The sequence below is a fragment of the Solanum lycopersicum genome, chromosome 5 (assembly GCF_036512215.1).
Source record: "Solanum lycopersicum chromosome 5, SLM_r2.1".
Lineage (NCBI taxonomy): Eukaryota > Viridiplantae > Streptophyta > Magnoliopsida > Solanales > Solanaceae > Solanum > Solanum lycopersicum.
This window is the reverse complement of record NC_090804.1, coordinates 26,137,978-26,156,768: the sequence shown is the minus strand read 5'-3', so window position 1 is coordinate 26,156,768 and position 18,791 is coordinate 26,137,978. Positions and strand designations below refer to the sequence as shown.

General features: G+C 31.0%; 2 protein-coding genes across 2 annotated transcripts; one reads left to right on the top strand and one right to left on the bottom strand.

The window, feature by feature from the left end:
• Window positions 1-6,954: 6,954 nt before the first annotated feature.
• On the bottom strand, window positions 6,955-7,545 carry LOC138348723 (secreted RxLR effector protein 161-like). Its single transcript, XM_069298296.1, has one exon. The coding sequence runs from the start codon at window positions 7,543-7,545 to the stop codon at window positions 6,955-6,957; it is 591 nt and encodes a 196-aa protein (XP_069154397.1).
• A 7,295-nt stretch (window positions 7,546-14,840) lies between these two features.
• On the top strand, window positions 14,841-15,728 carry LOC104647394 (pathogen-associated molecular patterns-induced protein A70). Its single transcript, XM_010322781.4, has one exon. The coding sequence runs from the start codon at window positions 15,087-15,089 to the stop codon at window positions 15,654-15,656; it is 570 nt and encodes a 189-aa protein (XP_010321083.2). The 5' UTR covers window positions 14,841-15,086; the 3' UTR covers window positions 15,657-15,728.
• Window positions 15,729-18,791: the final 3,063 nt, after the last annotated feature.

Sequence of the window (18,791 nt, the reverse complement as noted above, 5' to 3'; positions counted from 1 at the left end):
AAGAAATAAATCTGAAAATTATTCTTGGATTAATAAAATTGAAATTCACTCATATAATAGTAGATAAAAACTTTACTAAAGCAAAAGGCACATGACGTTGTAAACTTGGAGTTTACGAGTACTAATTATTTTATTAGTTGGAATGAATAATTGGGTCATCCCAAAGATGTGCAAACTGAGTAATGGACATACATTGAAAAACTAGAAGATTCTTCAAGAATTTTTTACGTTGTTTGTTCTCAAGACAAGTTGATTGGATCAACTAATGTTGAGATTAAATCTCTAAATTCTGAAAAATAAAAAAGGTGAATATGGACCCGTTCACCCATCATGTGACATGATAAAAAGATGCATTTATAAGATAAACACATGTGCGTTTGCTGTCAACCTGTAGTTTGACATTCATAAAATTATTTGAGCAAAATAATTGAGATAAGAGCACAATTTCAGAATATGTAATCAAGACAATTTATCTTGATAATATTGATAAATATATAAGATGACGCGACAATAAATGTCACACATAGTTAATCATTGCTTATGAAAATAAAGTTTCGTGTGTTGATCTGAAATATGATATTACATACAAACGTAATTGTATGAATCAAATCAATAAGTTATGATCAATTTTTCTGTTAATTGGCTTATGGTCAGGGACCAAATAGTTTTCATCTGATAATTTTGATTTGCAATAGATGATTAAGGAATATACTATGATGCACAAAGATAGATTCTCCAATGATTGAGATATATGTTAGTTTGTCTAACATAAGGGGGAGATTAGAAGCAACACAAAAGTTGTAAATACTCCTATTGAATGTCCCTTAAGGATAAAGTCTATGACATACATGAAGCATGATAGACTAATACATTCTAAATAAAATAATCCTTGAAAAAAGGGGAGGATCAAAGAATCAAAATGATCATAATAAGGAGATAATGTGCTCTTGGAAGCCTACGACATAACACTTTATGAAACCTCATGAGAGGGTAGCTACCTAAAAATAATGAAGTGATGAGATTTCAATAAGTTTTGTCGTATTATGAATCGATACAAAATGGTATGTCGTTGACGATATCTTTGATACAATAGCACGCAATATTGTAAAAGATTATGAGGATATGAATTCTACATATATTAAAGCATACTTGTGTAGAAATAATTATCAAGTAAAAAGTGGAATAGTGCATCTTGATAAGCGCAAAACTTATTTGACTTGCAATCTAGACACTAGAAGATATCATACATCTAATATTGAATTTTGGTACTTGACAAAATTGATATGAAAATATCCAATGAGTTCAAAATCAAAAGCATATAAAAGTTTTTGGAAAACTTGTTTATCATCCTCATAAGGATTAAATAGATTCAAAATGCATAGAGCATATTATGCAAGTTGATGACTAGAATTAAAACTCTTGAAGATTTTTCAAAGGCAATAGATTATTTGCTTAAAGAAGTAGAAGTAAGGAACTGACAGAAATCTTTGATCCTAAAGAAAAGATTCATAAATCAAGATACAAGAAAGCATATTTCATCAAGATTTTTCTACACTCATGAGCTCCCATGAATGGTGATATCAACATGCAACATGTTTGTTCAAGTAATACTACAATTGATTTATCCACCAAGTCTCTACCAATTATAACTTTCAAGAAGATGATGCTCAAGATTGGAAAATGAAGATCCAAGTCTCTTGATGTTTTTATGAGGGGGAGTTAATACGTGATGTACTCTTTTTTCCTCACAAGGTTTTGACCCACTGGGTTTTCCTTGCAAGGTTTTTAATGATGCATCCATAATGCGTATTATTAGATATGTCTACACTTTTTCCTTCACTAAATTTTTTTCCACTGAATTTTATTTAGGAATGTTTTAACGAGGCACATAATCTACCGACATTCAAGGGGGAGTGTTATAAACAATTTGTATTATAGTGAATGTCTTATTATGTGGAGTCCTAGTAGGATATGGTTAGGAATCCTACTTGGGGCCCAAGTAAGGTTTTCCCTATAAATAAAGAGTTTTCCTTCATTGTAAATAAGATTTGTGAAAGATCTCTGAATCCTCAATATACTTCAAGAGAAATAAGAAGTCTTTTCTCTTCTCCCTACTTTCTTCTTCTTCTAAATTTAGATACTTTCATAACAATAAGGATTATAAGGACCATTGTTTTCCAATTAGATTTTTGGAAAATATTTCTCAGTCATTTAGGTTTGCAAAACATTTTCCTAAACTACTTTGCTATTTTACTTGTGTAAATATTTTTTTGAGAATTCAATTTCTTAACGTGGGGTTTGGGTTGAGTAGAGTCGTCAACTAAGTCTGTTGGGCAGGCCTAGTCTAGCCCGAGATTTAATAGGAATGGGCTATGATTTTTAGAGTTCATTTGAGAAAAGGACTTTTTAGCCTAGCATGAATAAGCATGTTGATTTTTGCTGCTTGAGAAATATCGGTAGGGCTAGCCCGTGGACCAATAAAATTGAATTAAAAATATAATATAATATTAAAATTTAAAATTAAAGAGAGTACAAACTCAAAAAATTATATTAATATTTCTATATAGATATATATACTTTTACTTGAAAAAAAAAACTTGATAAATATTACAAAGATAATTTTATTTGTGGATTTGATTAAAAAGTAGTAACATTAATATCATGTAATATTTTTTTGTCGATATTTATGATAATATTTTTAAATTATAATTTATAATTTAATTTAATAATTCTAACTATAATATAATTTTAAAATAAAGTGCGTTGACCCGACAAGTGTATAGATCACGTACTTGTGGGTTGGGCTGAATATTTTCTGGCTCACACCAAAAATGGACTAGCCCGACCTGACCTGTAAAATGTTGAAGTCTGTATGAATTAACCCAATGGAATGGACTAGCTCATATTGACAACTCTAAGGTTGAGGGTTTGAGGAGTAAAGAGTTAGAAAATTGATTTGAGAAGAAAGTGAAAGGAAAAATGAAAAGTTTTTTTAATTTTTTTTTATTAAAGCGTAAGAAATTTATTAATAGCACTTTTTAAAAAGAGTTAAAGAAAAAATTCTTTTTATTAAATGTAGGAAAAATTCCGTTTGTAATAAAATTTAGACGTGAACAAACTAACATTTATTGTTTATTAAATTATTTTTGATAAAATAGAAGAATAATATACTAAGATTATTTAAGTTGCATTCTAGACCTATATAACTTATATGTCACGTTTATCTCTTTATGGCTCAAATAAATTTTAACTCATCTATCCGACTTTTTTTTGCTTTTCCTTTTCAACTTATTACAACGTTTGAGGATAAGAATCACAAGTTATCTTGAAATCAGCTTTTTGACATAGCAATTAAAATAGTGAAACAAGTGATATGAAATTTTCATAGTTTGAATCATATATTGTGGCCAAAATAATTTATTCTAAAAAAAAAACCCTTTTTATTTATTCAATTTTTAAAAATAAGAGTTAATTTATCACTTTAACTTCTGCTTTCATCTTTATTATATTTATAGTAAATTTCCAATACATATTTATTGAATTCATTATATTCAAAGAGTGATGTAGTAATTTTGTTATTTTATTTTAATTTCATTTTAGTTGTCTATTATCTTAATTAATAATAAATTTTTATTTTATTTGTCAATTTAACATATTAAGAAAAGTTATTTATTTTCATATTTTATCCTTATCATTAATTATTTATTTTTAAATTAGTTTTCAAAATTTAATATTAAACAACAATTAATAAATAGTACTATAAACTAATTACATCAACTATTATTTTTAATGTATATGTCAATACAAATATAATAAATAAATATAAACTAAAGAATTATTTCTTAAAAGACTTGTTAAATCAATAATAAAAGGAGCACAATTTGATGGGGAGATCGAGAGGAGCAACTTGGCATTGAATGATATAGTAGATGCATGCAAAGGCGCAAAGAAAGAGCAATAGACTGACCAACGTCCTACAAAAAATTCAAGCACCTACTATACTAATAATTCACATAAAAATTATTGTGCATGTAATTAGATAATAATAAAGTTATTATTATATGGATAAAATAATTAATTAAGAAAATATATGACGATCTTATATGCGGTAGGATATAGGTAAAGATTAAAATAATGAATTTTGATGAATTTGCACTTAGAGTTATAAAGGTTGGACTAAAATTTAAGTGTTGGACTTGAGAGATAAGTAATTATAAATTTATGTAAATAATTTTTTGGTTCAATATGATTATTTTTACAGTGTTTTTTAGTAAAATCAAATCAAACCAAATAATTTTAATTTCCAAAATTTAAACCAATTTTTTAAATATTAATTTGGCTCAATTGCGATTCGTTTTTTCAGAAACCATAAATATGGGTGTCAATGTGATGACTCAAAACGATTAATTTGAAAAAAATTATACCATTTCAATTTTTTGGATATTTTATAATGTACAATTAGAATTATTCTTTTTTAAATCACATCGCAACTTATCTATTTCTCTTCGGTATAGGTACGAATTCAGAGGCAAAGCTAAATTTATGAATTTGAGAGTTCTAAATCAAGTTTGTTTGGAGGTTCACATATTAATATACATATATTTATTTAATTTTCTACTGTAAATATAGGGTCTACAAAAAATTTAGTGGGTTCGTCCGAATCTATGAACTCTTACCTAGCTCCGCCTCTAGTATGGTTCGGTTAATTTTTATTTTTGTTTTATTTTTAAAATATAATCTCAAAGTATACTATTATTAAAAATTTTCTTTCGCAAGTATGTTCGTGAAATAACACTTCAATTCTTCACTAAGAAATCAAGAAATGTAAAACCTTATTGATTTATTATTTGATATTAAACATTTAATAGGGGTGCTTACATAGATTTTGTCTAATTGTTTGATAAAATATTTATTATAATATCTATTAATTTTAAACATAATAAAATAAATGTTAATTAAAGAGAAAATACCTCAAATCATCTAGTCACCATAGGCTCCTGACTTATGTTATATATATATTTAAAAAAACATCACAAAATATATTTATATATTCTAATTTAACACATTGTTGATATATAAAATATATTTATATACACATAAAGTTATTCGTTTTGATTAGAAATATTTTTAAATTTTTTTATAAATAAAAAAGATCATCCATATTATTTGAAATGATTATACTTAAAATAAAATTTATAATTTTGTTGATTGAAAAATATAAATCAATTCGAATCGATTAACTTGGATCGATTCGATTAATTTTTTATATGCTTTTGACATTTCCTAACAATAATCATAACAGTGCCGGCTCTTGCCTATAAATTTTTAGGCAAATTGGGGGCCTCAAATTTCTATAAATAAAAAATAATGTCTAATTTTTTCATAAAAATAATTAATTATTTATAATAAAAGTGTATATATATTTTCTTTATTAACGCTCACATTTTTTAAAATTTATTTTAACTTCTTATGCACTCGATTTCTTTAAATCTTTGATTGTTAGAGTAATATTCTGTTAAAAATATGAATCAACAGCCGATAAGTGTTGAACAAAGTAAATTACAAATATTCTTTTATTTCTTCGTAATTTTTACATTAAAGTAGGATACCAAGTTATCAACTTTTTGAATCAGATTCTATAATTCTAAACTCTTATGTTTTATTTAAAATTTATCAACTTATTACTTATAGAACAATATTATCGATTTATATAATGATTTTCTCAATAAAATGATATTTTCAATGTTGAATTGATAAAATCTTACTTAAAAATAATATTTTTGAAAAAAAATATTTGAGGAAGTCATTTATAAAAAAGATATAAGTAATAATTTATATCTAAATTTTTTTTTAAAAAAAACAAACAAATAAAGATAAAATTTATTAATATTTTAAATATTTAACTAATTTCGTTTTACGCCTCAAATTATGTTACACCGAAATTATTAAGAGTATGTCCATAACCACGACACATGTGCCAGTATTGGAAGAATAGCGAGAGAGGGCTCGTATGACCCACTCTTCCACGCCTACTTGCCGGGCTTATGTGATGAATTTTGGAAATTGTACAACAAATTTAGTAGTGCTTAATTTCATGGCAATAATTATCCAAACAAAATACACTTCGTTCGTTTTTTTAACTTGTTAAATTTTAATTTAGTATAGTTATTAAGAAAATAAAATATAAAAACAATATAATAAATTCATTATTTTTTTATATTAAGTGATAGAATTTTAATACTCAAGGCTTGTTGTAAAAATCAAGATTATAAGAAGAAGATAAGAGAAGTAGATTTAGGAGAAGATTTTCTTCTTATTCATGTATATGTATAATATTACAATAGTGAATGAACAACCCTATTTATAGAGTGAGAAATCACTCCAAAGGTCATTATATTAAGTATCATAATAAATAGATACATTTTTATCCAAAAAAAAGTTCATGTAACCTAGTGAATATAAATGGTTGTTCATGTACTAACTTTATGGACTATCCACTTATTCAATAGATTTATAACACTCCCCCTTGGATGTCCATAGATATTGTGCCTCGTTAAAACCTTACTAGAAAAAAATCATGTGGAAAAAATTTTTAGTGAAGGAAAAAGAGTACACATCTTTTGATACGCATTATTTGCTGTATCATTAAAAACCTTTCTAGGAAAACCCAGTGGGACAAAATCTAGACTAAAGAAAACAGAGTACAATGCATATTTTACTCCCCTTAATAAAAACCACGATTTATATGGTTATGTTTCCGCATTACAATTTTGTGAACCATCTTCTCAAGAGTTGAGGCCGGTAAATATTTGGTAAATGAATTTGCTGGATCATCACTCGAACGAATTTGCCGCACATCAATATCATCATTCTTCTGGAGATCATGTGTGAAGAATAATTTTGGTGAAATGTGTTTCGTTCTATCTCCTTTTATAAAGCCTCCTTTTAATTGAGTTATGCATCCATCGTTATCTTCAAATAGTATTGTGGTATCTTGATGTCACACTTCAAATCAGATCTTTCTTTGATAGAATGTATTACTGATCTTAACCATACACATTCTCTACTTGTTTTATGAATGGCTATTATCTCAGCATGATTTGAAGAAGTAGCGACAGTAGACTGCTTCGTAGATCGCCATGATATAACAGTACCTCCATATGTGAACAGATAGCCTGTTTGTGATCGAGTTTTATGTGGGTCAGATAAATAACGTGCATCTGCATGACCAACAAGATCTGCACTATCTTTGTTAGTATAAAACAGACCCATATCACTAGTTCCCCTTAGATATCGCAATATATGTTTAACTCTATTGCAATGTCGTCGTGTAGGGGAAGAACTATATCTTGCTAACAAATTAACAGAAAATGTTATGTCAGTTCTCGTAGCATTAGCAAGATACATAAGTGCCCCAATTGCACTAAGATAAGGTACTTCTGGACCAAGAGGTTCCTCATTCTCTTCTTGAGGTCGGAATGGATCCTTACTCACTTCAAATGATCGGACAATCATTGAAGTACTTAATGGATGTGTTTTATCCATGTAAAATCGTTTCAAGATTTTATCAGTATAGGAAGATTGATGGATGAAGACCCCGTCTATTCTATTTATAGTCCAAGACAAATTTTTGTCTTTCCAAGGTCTTTCATCTCAAATTCTTTCTTTAGATATTCAATTGTCTTTTGAACCTCTTCTGGAGTTCCAATGAGATTAATGTCATCAACATAAACAACAAGAATAACAAACCCCAATGTTGTTTTCTTAATAAATATACAAGGACAAATGACATCGTTTATATAACCTTGTTTTATCAAGTAATCACTGAGGCGATTATACCACATGCGCCCTGATTGTTTTAAGCCATATAATGACTTTTGTAATCTGATTGAATACACTTCCCAAGATATTGAACTACATGCTTCAGACATTTTAAGTCCTTCCGAAACTTTCATATAAATTTCATTATCAAGTGAACTGTAAAGGTAAGCTGTAACCACATCCATTAGATGAATTTGAAGATTTTCATGTACAACTAAACCGAAGAGATATCGAAAAGTTATTGCATCCATAACAGGTGAATATGTTTCTTCATAGTTGACACCAGGTCGTTGAGAGAATCCTTGTGCAACAAGACGTGCTTTGTATCTTACAATCTTATTTCTCTCATTTATTTTCGTACAAAGACCCATTTATAGATAATTGGTTTAACATCATTAGGCATTTGGACTACTGGTCCAAAAACCTTACGCTTAGCCAGTGGATTTAATTCTGATTGAATTGCTTCTTGCCATTTTGGTCAATCACGTCTTTGTCGACATTCTTCGACAGATAGAGGTTCAAGATCCTCATTTCCTTGCATAATGTTAAGTGCAACATCATACGCTAAAATATTATCCACTATTATTTTTGACCGATCTAAACTTATCCCATCACCTGTAGAACTTATTGAGAGTTCTTCATTTACTTGAGTCTCGGCTTCACTAATCTCTTCAGGAATATCAGGATCAATCAAATCTTGAATTTCTTCGTGAAATTCTTTTGTAGTGTCATTTTTTGTACTTCTTTTTTCTAGGATTTTTATCTTTTGAACCCAATGGTCTACCACGCTTTAGGCGTATTTGTGATTCAGAAGCTATGACACTTGTAGATGGTTCTTTTGGAACGTCGATTCGGATAGGCACATTTACTGCAGGAATATGTGACTTTGTTATCCTTTTTGAATCCGTTAATACGTCTAGCATTTGATTTGCTATGTTTTGCAAATGGATTATCTTCTGGACCTCTTGTTCACACACAGGGGAGCGTGGATCAAAATGAGATAATGATAAAATTTTCCATGCAATTTCACTTTTAAGTTTATTTTTCTCTCCCCCTAATTGCGAAAAATTTGTTTCATCAAATCGACAATCTGCAAATCTTGCAGTGAATAAATCTCCCTTTAATGGCTCAAGGTAGCGAATTATGGAGGGTAAATAAAACCCAACATAAATGCCTAACCTTCTTTGAGGGCCCATCTTGGAGCGCTGAGGTGGTGCTACAGACACATATACAACACATCCAAAAAATTGAAGATGAGCAATATTTGGTTCATGGCCAAATACCAATTGTGATGGGGAGTATTTATTATAGTGAGTTGGTCTGAGACGAACAAGTTATGTTGCATGTAAGATAGAATGACCCCAAGCAGTAGTAGGCAACTCACTTTTCATAAGTAGAGGTCTTGCTATCAATTGTAAGCGCTTAATAAATGACTCAGCAAGGTCATTTTGAGTATGAACATGAGCTACAGGATGTTAAACTTTTATCCCTACCGATACGCATCAAACATCAAAAGCTTGGGATGTGAATTCGCGAGCATTATCAAGGCGAATTGTCTTAATGAGATAATCTTGAAATTGCGCTCTTAATCGTATAATTTGTGCCGATAATTTTGCAAACGCCAAGTTGCGAGATGATAAGAGGCACACATGAGACCATCTTGAAGATGCGTCTATTAGGACCATAAAATATCTAACGATCCAGTAGATGGGTGAATAGGTCCACAAATATCCCCATGTATTCGTTCCAAAAATTTATGGGATTCAATGTTAACCTTCATTGGTGATAGCCTAGTAAGCAATTTTCCTTGGCAACAAGCAATACATAAAAACTCATCATTTGTAAGAATCTTCAGGTTCTTTAATGGATGTCCATTTGAGTTTTCAATGATTTGTCTCATCATTATTTATCCAGGATGACCTATTCGGTCATGCCAAAGCACAAAAGTCTTTAAGTCAGTAAACTTCTGGTTTACGATAGAGTGTGCTTCAATCGTACTTATTTTTGCATAATACAAACTAGAAGATAAAGTTGATAATTTCTCCAACACATATTTCTGGTCTGAGACAATCTTGGTGATACCAAGGTATTCAACATTCATTTCATTTATTGTCTCAACATGATATCAATTTCGACGAATATCTTTAAAACTTTAAAACTTAATAGGTTTCTTGGGGATTTAGAAGAGAACAAAGCATCTTCTATGACAAGTTTTGTCCCCTTAAGCAGAAAAATAGTAGCTCTTCCGGAGCCTTCTATTAAATTTGAATTACCAGAAATTGTAGTAACATTTGCTTTTCTTCTAAGCAAGTATGAGAAGTATTTCTCATCTTTGAATATGGTGTGCGTTGTTCCACTATTAATTATAAAAATATCTTCATGATTGATCATTGAGGTATCCATATACTCTTCTAGATGAAAGATATAAAAGAAATAAACATTATAATATTATTACTAAACAAAAACAATACACAACATTTTAGTTATTTACAAATCTAGGAAAACATATTCATACTAGTTCATATAAACGACGAAAATGAAATATATTCACATTATCACAGACCCATCACCTATCAGGTGATTTATCTTTCCTTCGAAATTCTCAAAGAAATCCGCTACATCTAGATGCATGGGTTAAACAATATCTTCCATGATAAAGTTGGCTTCTGCGTTATTTTTCACCTCCTTCGGGAAAGCTTGATATCGCTCAACCAGATGCCTTGGCGTATGACAGGTACGTGACCAATGTCCTTTTCCTCCACATCGATAACATTTATTGTCTGAATTTTTCTTCTGCACTATGTCATGTTTTTCATTCTTCTTTTTACACTGCTGGTGTTGAAGGTTATTATCTAGTGCAAGACGATCACCACGATCACGACCACGACTGGGGCGATGACTTTTTTCAAGCCTAGATTGGTGAAAATTTGCCGTATTTACTTCAGGAATGACATAGAACCAATAGGTCGACTTTCATGGTTTTTCATCAGTAAGTCATTATGTTGTTCGGCAACAAGGAGATGTGAAATTAATTCAGAATAATTTTTAAATCCCATTTCTCGGTATTGCTGCTGCAGAAGCATACTCGAGGCAGGAAAAGTGGAAAACGTTTTTTCCAGCATATCATGGTCAGTGATATTTTCTCCACATAATTTTAATTGTGAGATAATTTTAAACATGGAAGAGTTATACTCACTGATAGATTTAAAATTTTAAAGTCTCAAGTGGATCCAATCATAACGTGTCTGTGGAACGACGATCAACTTCCGGTGGTCATATCTATCTTTTAAATTGTTCCACAACACCAGAGGATGCTTAACAGTGAGATATTCCATTTTCAAACTCTCATCAAGGTGATGACGGAGAAATATCATCGCCTTAGCACGGTTTTGATTCGATGCTTGATTATTTTCTTGGATGCTGTCTGCTAGACCCATCACATCAAGATGAATTTCTGCATCGAGTGCCCATGATAGGTAGCTTTTTCCCGATATGTCTAGAGCAAGAAATTCAAGTTTAGAAATATTAGACATTATTTAAGAAAAGGAAATTTATACCTCCGAGGCTTTTAAAGTCTTTACTTGAACTGGCAGAGACTCGTGTTGATAACGTGTTGTAAATTCAAGATTATAAAAAGAAGACAATAGAAGTAGATGTAGGAGAAGACTTTCTTCTTATTCATGTATATGTAAGTTTCATATGTATATATTACAATAGTGAATGAACAACTCTATTTATAGAGTGAGAAATCACTCCAAAGGTTACCATATTAAGTATCATAATAAATAGATACATTCTTATCCAAAAAGGTTCATGTAACCTAGTGAATATCAATGATTGTTCATGTACTAACTTTATGGACAATCCAGTTATTCAATAGATTTATAACTGTAACGACCTGTTTAGTCGTTTCGAGCAGTAGAATTATTTTTGATAAAAACTGATTGGGTCGACGAATCACACGACGGACCGTCATGGACTCCGTCTCCCATACTTGTGTAATTCTCCTGTTGCTTTCCTTCATTAGCCTCGACGACAAGTAGGACGAACCGTCATAGGCACAACGGTCCATGGAGCGTGTTCGTGCCAAAACACTTAAACTCTAAAATCTGGGTACTGGGATCAATTCTCTGAACTCCGCGACGGAATTGCAGCACGGACCGTCGTAGACACGATGGACCATCACAAACATCTTCGCTAAAATTGACTCTCTGAACTTTGTGACGGACCTGCAGGACGGGCCGTCGCAGGTACGACGGGCCATCACGAGCTGCTTAACCTCGACTGGGTCGGATTTCTGCTAAAGTTTTAAAGGGGTGTTTTGGACTACTTATGACAAACTGTATGAAATTAGTGGGTAAGTTTAATAACTTATTTACTTGGGGGTTAAAAGAGATAACCTTAAAATAAATAATGGGTTACTTTTATCATATTGAATTATATGATAATTAGGGTAAAAGAAGAAAGAAAGAGACAGAAAGAGAGGGAGAACGAGCGAGAAAAAGGGAGAAGCGAAGAGGAAAGCAGAGGCATTAAGAAGTAGCTTGCTTGATCACGATTCTTCGGTGGAGGTAGGTTATGGTTTATGCTAGTTCATAGTAAACTCTTAATAGTGATTGATATGTATTGGGTGATATTGTAAAGTCTTCTATATGCTTAATTGTGTGGTTGCATGATGTGATTATGAAATTGTGATGGATTAGAATGATGAGGCTGTTGAATATTAAACCTTAAATCCTCTCTATTAAGATGACGTATTGACATAAAAGAGGCTTGATGAACTAAAATAATGAGATTAGGGGATTGGGTGTCACGTTCCGACACGATAATGATAAGAGGTTGAATGTGGAATTATGTTAATATGCTCAAGTTAAAGAACCTTATTCCCAAATGAGTTCCTGAGCCTAGAGCAAGGCAGGATGTCGGTTACTGCTTATGAGGCTAAGTTTCGTGCATTATCCAGGTATGCCACCCAGCTTTGCTTCAGTCCACAAGAGCGGATTCGCTGTTTTGTGAAGGGATTGATGTCAGATTTGCAGATTCCAGCCTTACAGGTAGCTGCTGCAGCAAAATCCTTCCAGGAGGTGGTAGATTTTGTGATAGAAGTGGAGGGGGTGAAGCCAGACGACTTCACCATGGCATCGACATCTAAGAAGTTTCGTAAGGGAGGTGAGTTTAGTGGTTCTTACTCCAGAGGGCAGAGTTCAGGAGGTTACCCAGCCCGACCAATTCAGTCTTCACTGCAGGTTATAGCTGGGGGTCCACCGCAGACCGGTCATTATTTCTCTGAGTTTGGAGGTTATCCCCAGACTTCGTCGTTCTCACAGAGGCCTATGCTTGACTTCCGGATTTTGGGGATAATAGTTGATAAACTTTAGAAGCTTGTTTATTGGTTATATTAATAAGATTTTGAGTCTTCCGCATTATATTCTGTTTATTATGGTTGAAATGTTGGGGTTTAGATTTGTTGGTTCGCTCACATAGTAGGATAAGTGTGGGTGCCATTCGCGGCTCGTTTTAGGTCGTGACAATAACACTCTTTTTATGTCTTTATTTATGGTATTGTTATTAAAAATAGATGTTCTTTAATATTATTAATTTTATAAAATTAATATATAAATGATAATATTTTTTCTATTTTATCATTGATAGTTATCAGCTTTCAAAGTATGAATTTAATCAACATATACAAAAAAATTAAATAATCTTTATGTTCATTGACCAATTTATTAATCAAAATAAACTACATTATGTTCATTTAAACCTAAAATAGTGACATATAAATAGAAACATAATAAATATATATTTTAAAGATATTAACTCAAATATAATATTAAGGATATAATAAAATTATTTTGTTCTTTCTTAATTTATCAAAAATAAAAAAAATTAAAAAAATTAACTTGAAAAATATTTTACGAATAAATATGAACCTAGGAATACTTTGTTCAAGACTTCAAGCTAGGGGAAGGTCGGAATTTACGTCTGGATTTTGAAAATTGTGTTAACAGATAAATGAACATACAATGGCAATAATTGTTATACAAAAAATATACTAGTACTAATTCCTAATATATAACAAGTTGCTGCTAAACAGAAAACATCAAGTTTTTTCTTTTAATAAAAATTTATATATTTATTATTTTCTTTATTTCATATTAATTAAATTGCTTGAGCTCAACCTTTATAAAAAGAAGATTAATATACAAATTAAAGATAACTTTCTATTTGTATTCTTATTGATTATTATTAAATTTATAATAAAATAATTAAATATTAGTTAATAATTAATTTTAATATTAATTAATAATAGATAAAATTAAAAAAATATTCTAATTAATATAAAAAATAAAAAATAACTCAATAATTTAATTAAGAGAAAATTGTATAAAATAGCAAACTAATAACCTAAATTAAATGGAATACCTAGGGTTTGATTTAATTGTGCTCCATAGCAAACGTTGACAAAAATTTGCGAGGCGTCTCTCTCCCAGAAGTCTCGCTCGCCACTCTCCCATTCTCGCCTCTCTCGCTTTATACACAGAAGTGTATAATTTCTGTTTCTGTTTTGTATAAAGCGAGAGAAAATTGTATATACACATGCAAAAATGTATATCTTGGTGTTATACACTTAATTATATAATTTACAAACATTTTACTTCAAATATTGCAGAGAAAAAGGCCAAAGAATTATACAATTGTGAATTATATAATTGCAGTAAAATACAATTTTTTCTAGCTTTATACAACAGAAGTGTATATATTGTGTTTCTGTTTTTGTATAAAGCGAGAAAAACATATATCTTCTTGCTATACACTTATAATTATGCAATATACATACATTTTAATTCGATTCAACTGTATGCAAAGCTAATTATACAATTGCAGCGAAATAGGCCAGCGAATTATACAATTTAGGCCAGCGAATTATACAGTTTTTATGTTTGTTATGGAGCGCAATTATGCAAAATTTGTTATATTATACAAATATGATTTTTTTGTTTGCTATATGTGAAAATTGTCCTTTAATTAATATAAAATTAGAGGAGTATCGAAGCAGTGTGAGACTATCTTCCTGGACGCACCTTGGTAAAAACAACGTGTTTTTGTATATTTTACAATTACAATGCTACCAACTAGCGTTGGCTTTCTGTCTCTAAATCTATCTATCTATAATATAAATAAATAGAATTGAAACATTCATACAAATTGCAAACATAATTTGTCTTCATTCCTAACTCTTTCATCTTCTGTAAGTAGAAAGCATGATTGAATGTTTAGCTAGCTGGTTAACCCCCATTATTCTCTTCTGTTTATTGAATCTAATGATTGGAACTATTTTCATTACTTCAAATCTCAAAACTCACAAAAACACCGTCACCACAACAACTCCATCTCGAGTCAAGTCCTTTAATTTCTGTTTTCCTGATCCATTTCCCTCCCATAACTCACAACTCGACCCTACTTCGTCTCTGCTACAACGGGTCAAGTCCATCAACTTGTCTTTCTCACGACCCGACCAAATTCCCCTATACGATGATGAAATTGAACCGCAGATAGAAGTGAGTCACGTGACAAGAAGTAAATCTGCAACGTGCACGGAGGAGAAAGTACAAACGAGGACGATATTGGTGAAATCGGCAAGTGAGAAGAAGATGCCGGAGGTGGATTTGCGCCGACCGGCAACGACGAGGGAAACAGTGAGGGATGATGAAGCAGTTGATAAGAAAGCTGATGATTTTATTAATAAGTTTAGGCAACAATTGAAGTTACAGAGGCTTCATTCTATTCTTAGGTACAAACAAATGTTGAACAGAGGCGACCCATCCAATTGATTAATATCGTTCCTTTCTTTCATCGGTTGGTTTAAATCCATTATAAATATATACTAATATTTTTCAATTTGATTTGTGGTGATGATTTGGTTTACTTATTTATTATATATGAGAATGTTATAAAATCAAGTTCATAAGAATATAATCATAAAGAGAAAGAAGACAACAGAAGTAGATAGAAGAAGGGGAATTTTCCTTCTTATTCAAGTGTATGTAAGTTTCATATGTATATCATACAATAGTGAACGAACAATCCTATTTATAGAGTGAGAAATCACTCCAATAATCACCAGTATCATAATAAATAGATACATTCTTATCCAAAACGGTTCATGAACCTAATGAATATTGATGATTGTTATTGTAACAACCTTATGGACTATCCCCTCATTCAATAAATTTATAACACTCTCCCTTGGATGTCCATAGATAATGTGCCTCGTTAAAACCTTACTACAAAAAACTCTGTTGGAAAAAATTCTAGTGAAGGAAAAAGAGTACACATATCTTTTGATACGCACTATTTGTTGCCTCATTAAAAATCTTGCCAGGAAAACCCAGTGGGAAAAAACCTCGGTCAAGGGAAAAAAGTGCAACGCGTATTATACTTTCCCTGATTAATATATCACTTAATTTCTTGTGATGATGTCTCCAATCTTCGTACATTGTGGTTCGTATATTATTTTTCAAAGAAAAATCACACATTTCTTGAATATGGTGTGTCATTTATCTCAATCAGACGCACTTTCGACTTGCTTCATGGAAGACTTTTATTTCTGCATAGCAACATTTGCTTCATTGATCGCCAGGATATTATTGTGCCTCCACATGCAAACACATAGCGTGCTTGAGATAGAGCTTTATGCGGATCAAATAAATATTCTACATTTGCGTAACCAATCAATTTTGTCTTGGATTCCTCGGAATAGAATAAACCTATAACTATGGTCCTTCGAGGATATTCAATCATGTGCTCAATACCATTTCAATGTCCTTTTATCGGGGAAAAACTGAATCTTGCCAGTAAATTTACAGCAAAACAAGTATCTGGTCAAATATTGTTATAAGATGCACTAGTGCCCTGATTGCACCAAGATAAAGTTTCATAACCAAGAAACTCTTCATCCTTCTTTTGAGATCAAACTAAAGCATCATTTATGTCAAGTGATCTCATAATCATTGAGGTACTCAATGAATGCGGTTTATTCATATAAAATTGCATCAAAACTTTTCAGTGTATGTGCATTGTTAGACAAATATTTTATTTGTCAAATTATCAATCTGTAGGTCAAGACAAAATTTTGTCTTACCAAAACCTTTTCATAAAAATACAAGGGCAATTAGGGTCATTCTTTTGTACCCTTTTTCTTCCTTGACAATTTCAATCTATATAAGGATTCTTGAAACTTTATTAAAAAAGTTTCTTTCAAACTCTTATATCCTTCAGACACCTCGACTGTTTCAAGGATTTTCGTATAACCTTCATTGTCTAGCTAGGCATTACAATTATTCATTACATGCATTCAAGTTTTTCATATGTTTTCAGATCAAAACAAACCTCAGTGCATCCACCAAAGGAGAAAACATCTCCAATAATGTCAGAATTTTGCGATAAACTTTTATGCCCAAGGACAAATCGTATTTGATATCTTACGGTTATACTATCACATAATAAATTATTTGTACCCCACTGACATTATACCTTTATTTATGGACTATATGTCCAAAACATCACTTTTGTAAGTGAAACAATATACTTGAATCATGCATTTTACGTGGCCAACCTTTTATCTGTTCACACTATATGACAAATTTGAATTCAAGATCCTTGTCACAATTTATATCATTGAGTGCTACCTCATATGAAAGATACTGTCGACGGTTATTTGATATCGATTCCAACACGGCATAACTTATCGAGATCTCTTCATTTTTCATTATTTCAGGTACCTGAACCTTTTTCAAGACTGTATGAAGTGTTATGTCAATGTGCTCTTTTATATCACTTGCCTCATTATTATGACCATATTGATCATTTGCTCCTTCTTATTCAAGGAATTTTATATTTGGAATCGATTGGTCTATTACACTTCCGGCGTATCATAGACTCTATACTTCAAGGACTTCACACTGGAGCGTTTGCAGCTGAATTATATAATAGGATCAGTGCATTCATATGGGAACTGATTTGCAACATTACGCAACTGAATTATCCTTTGAACTTTAAGTTCATATATTTATTTAACGAGGATATAGATAATTCGTAATTAACCTCACACATAATTTTTAGTTTTCAATCATCTCTCCCCCTAATGGTAGAAAATATAACATTCATTCCAATCTTATTTGGAAGTTCATCTTTGTGCGTGGTTGAGAAATTAAAACCATAACCGCACATTCAACATTTTAGATGAAAATTATATGGTTCCTGACCCTGAACCAATTTTAATGGGGAAACCTTGTTGGTTTGATGCATACATGTGTTGCTACATGTTAAATAAAATTATCTCATACCAAATCTTATTTGGGAGTTTTGTTCTCATAACCATGATTTATCTATAAATAGAGGCATTCAATTTCTGGTAAATCAACCAGTATTATCAATATAATTTCATAGTTTGGAACTATGCTCTTAATTTTAACAATTCGAGCAAACAACCTTACAAAAACCAATTTGTAAGTTGACAACAAAATACATGTGACCATCGCATAGATGCATCTATCATATAGTTGCAAATGATCTACATGACAGGTGAACAGACCCATATTCACCCTTGTATATGTTCCAAAATTTTTAGGGGATTAAAATCCCAACCTTAGCTAGTACAATGATCATTTTATCAAGAGAACAAGTAACACAAGAGAATTCTTGAAGAATCATTATTTCTTCATCATATAAATCACCTGAATTCTCAATCATGTTTGCATCACATTTAATCGGAATGGTCAACCAGTCATGCCAACTGATCTTTATGTTAGTACACTTATAATTTACTTTTACATGTGATTTCATCAGCATGTACATGTTTGTATGGAACAAACAAGAGGAAAAGTGGGGTGATCTTTTACATAAACATTTATAACCCTCTTCGGTTGTAGTGATTTATACTCTCAATATTTATTTTTAATTCATCC

Excerpts from the sequence above, each read along its gene's own strand:
- LOC138348723 (XM_069298296.1), bottom strand. The coding sequence starts at position 7,545 with ATGGATAAAACACATCCATTAAGTACTTCAATGATTGTCCGATCATTT.
- LOC104647394 (XM_010322781.4), top strand. The coding sequence starts at position 15,087 with ATGATTGAATGTTTAGCTAGCTGGTTAACCCCCATTATTCTCTTCTGT.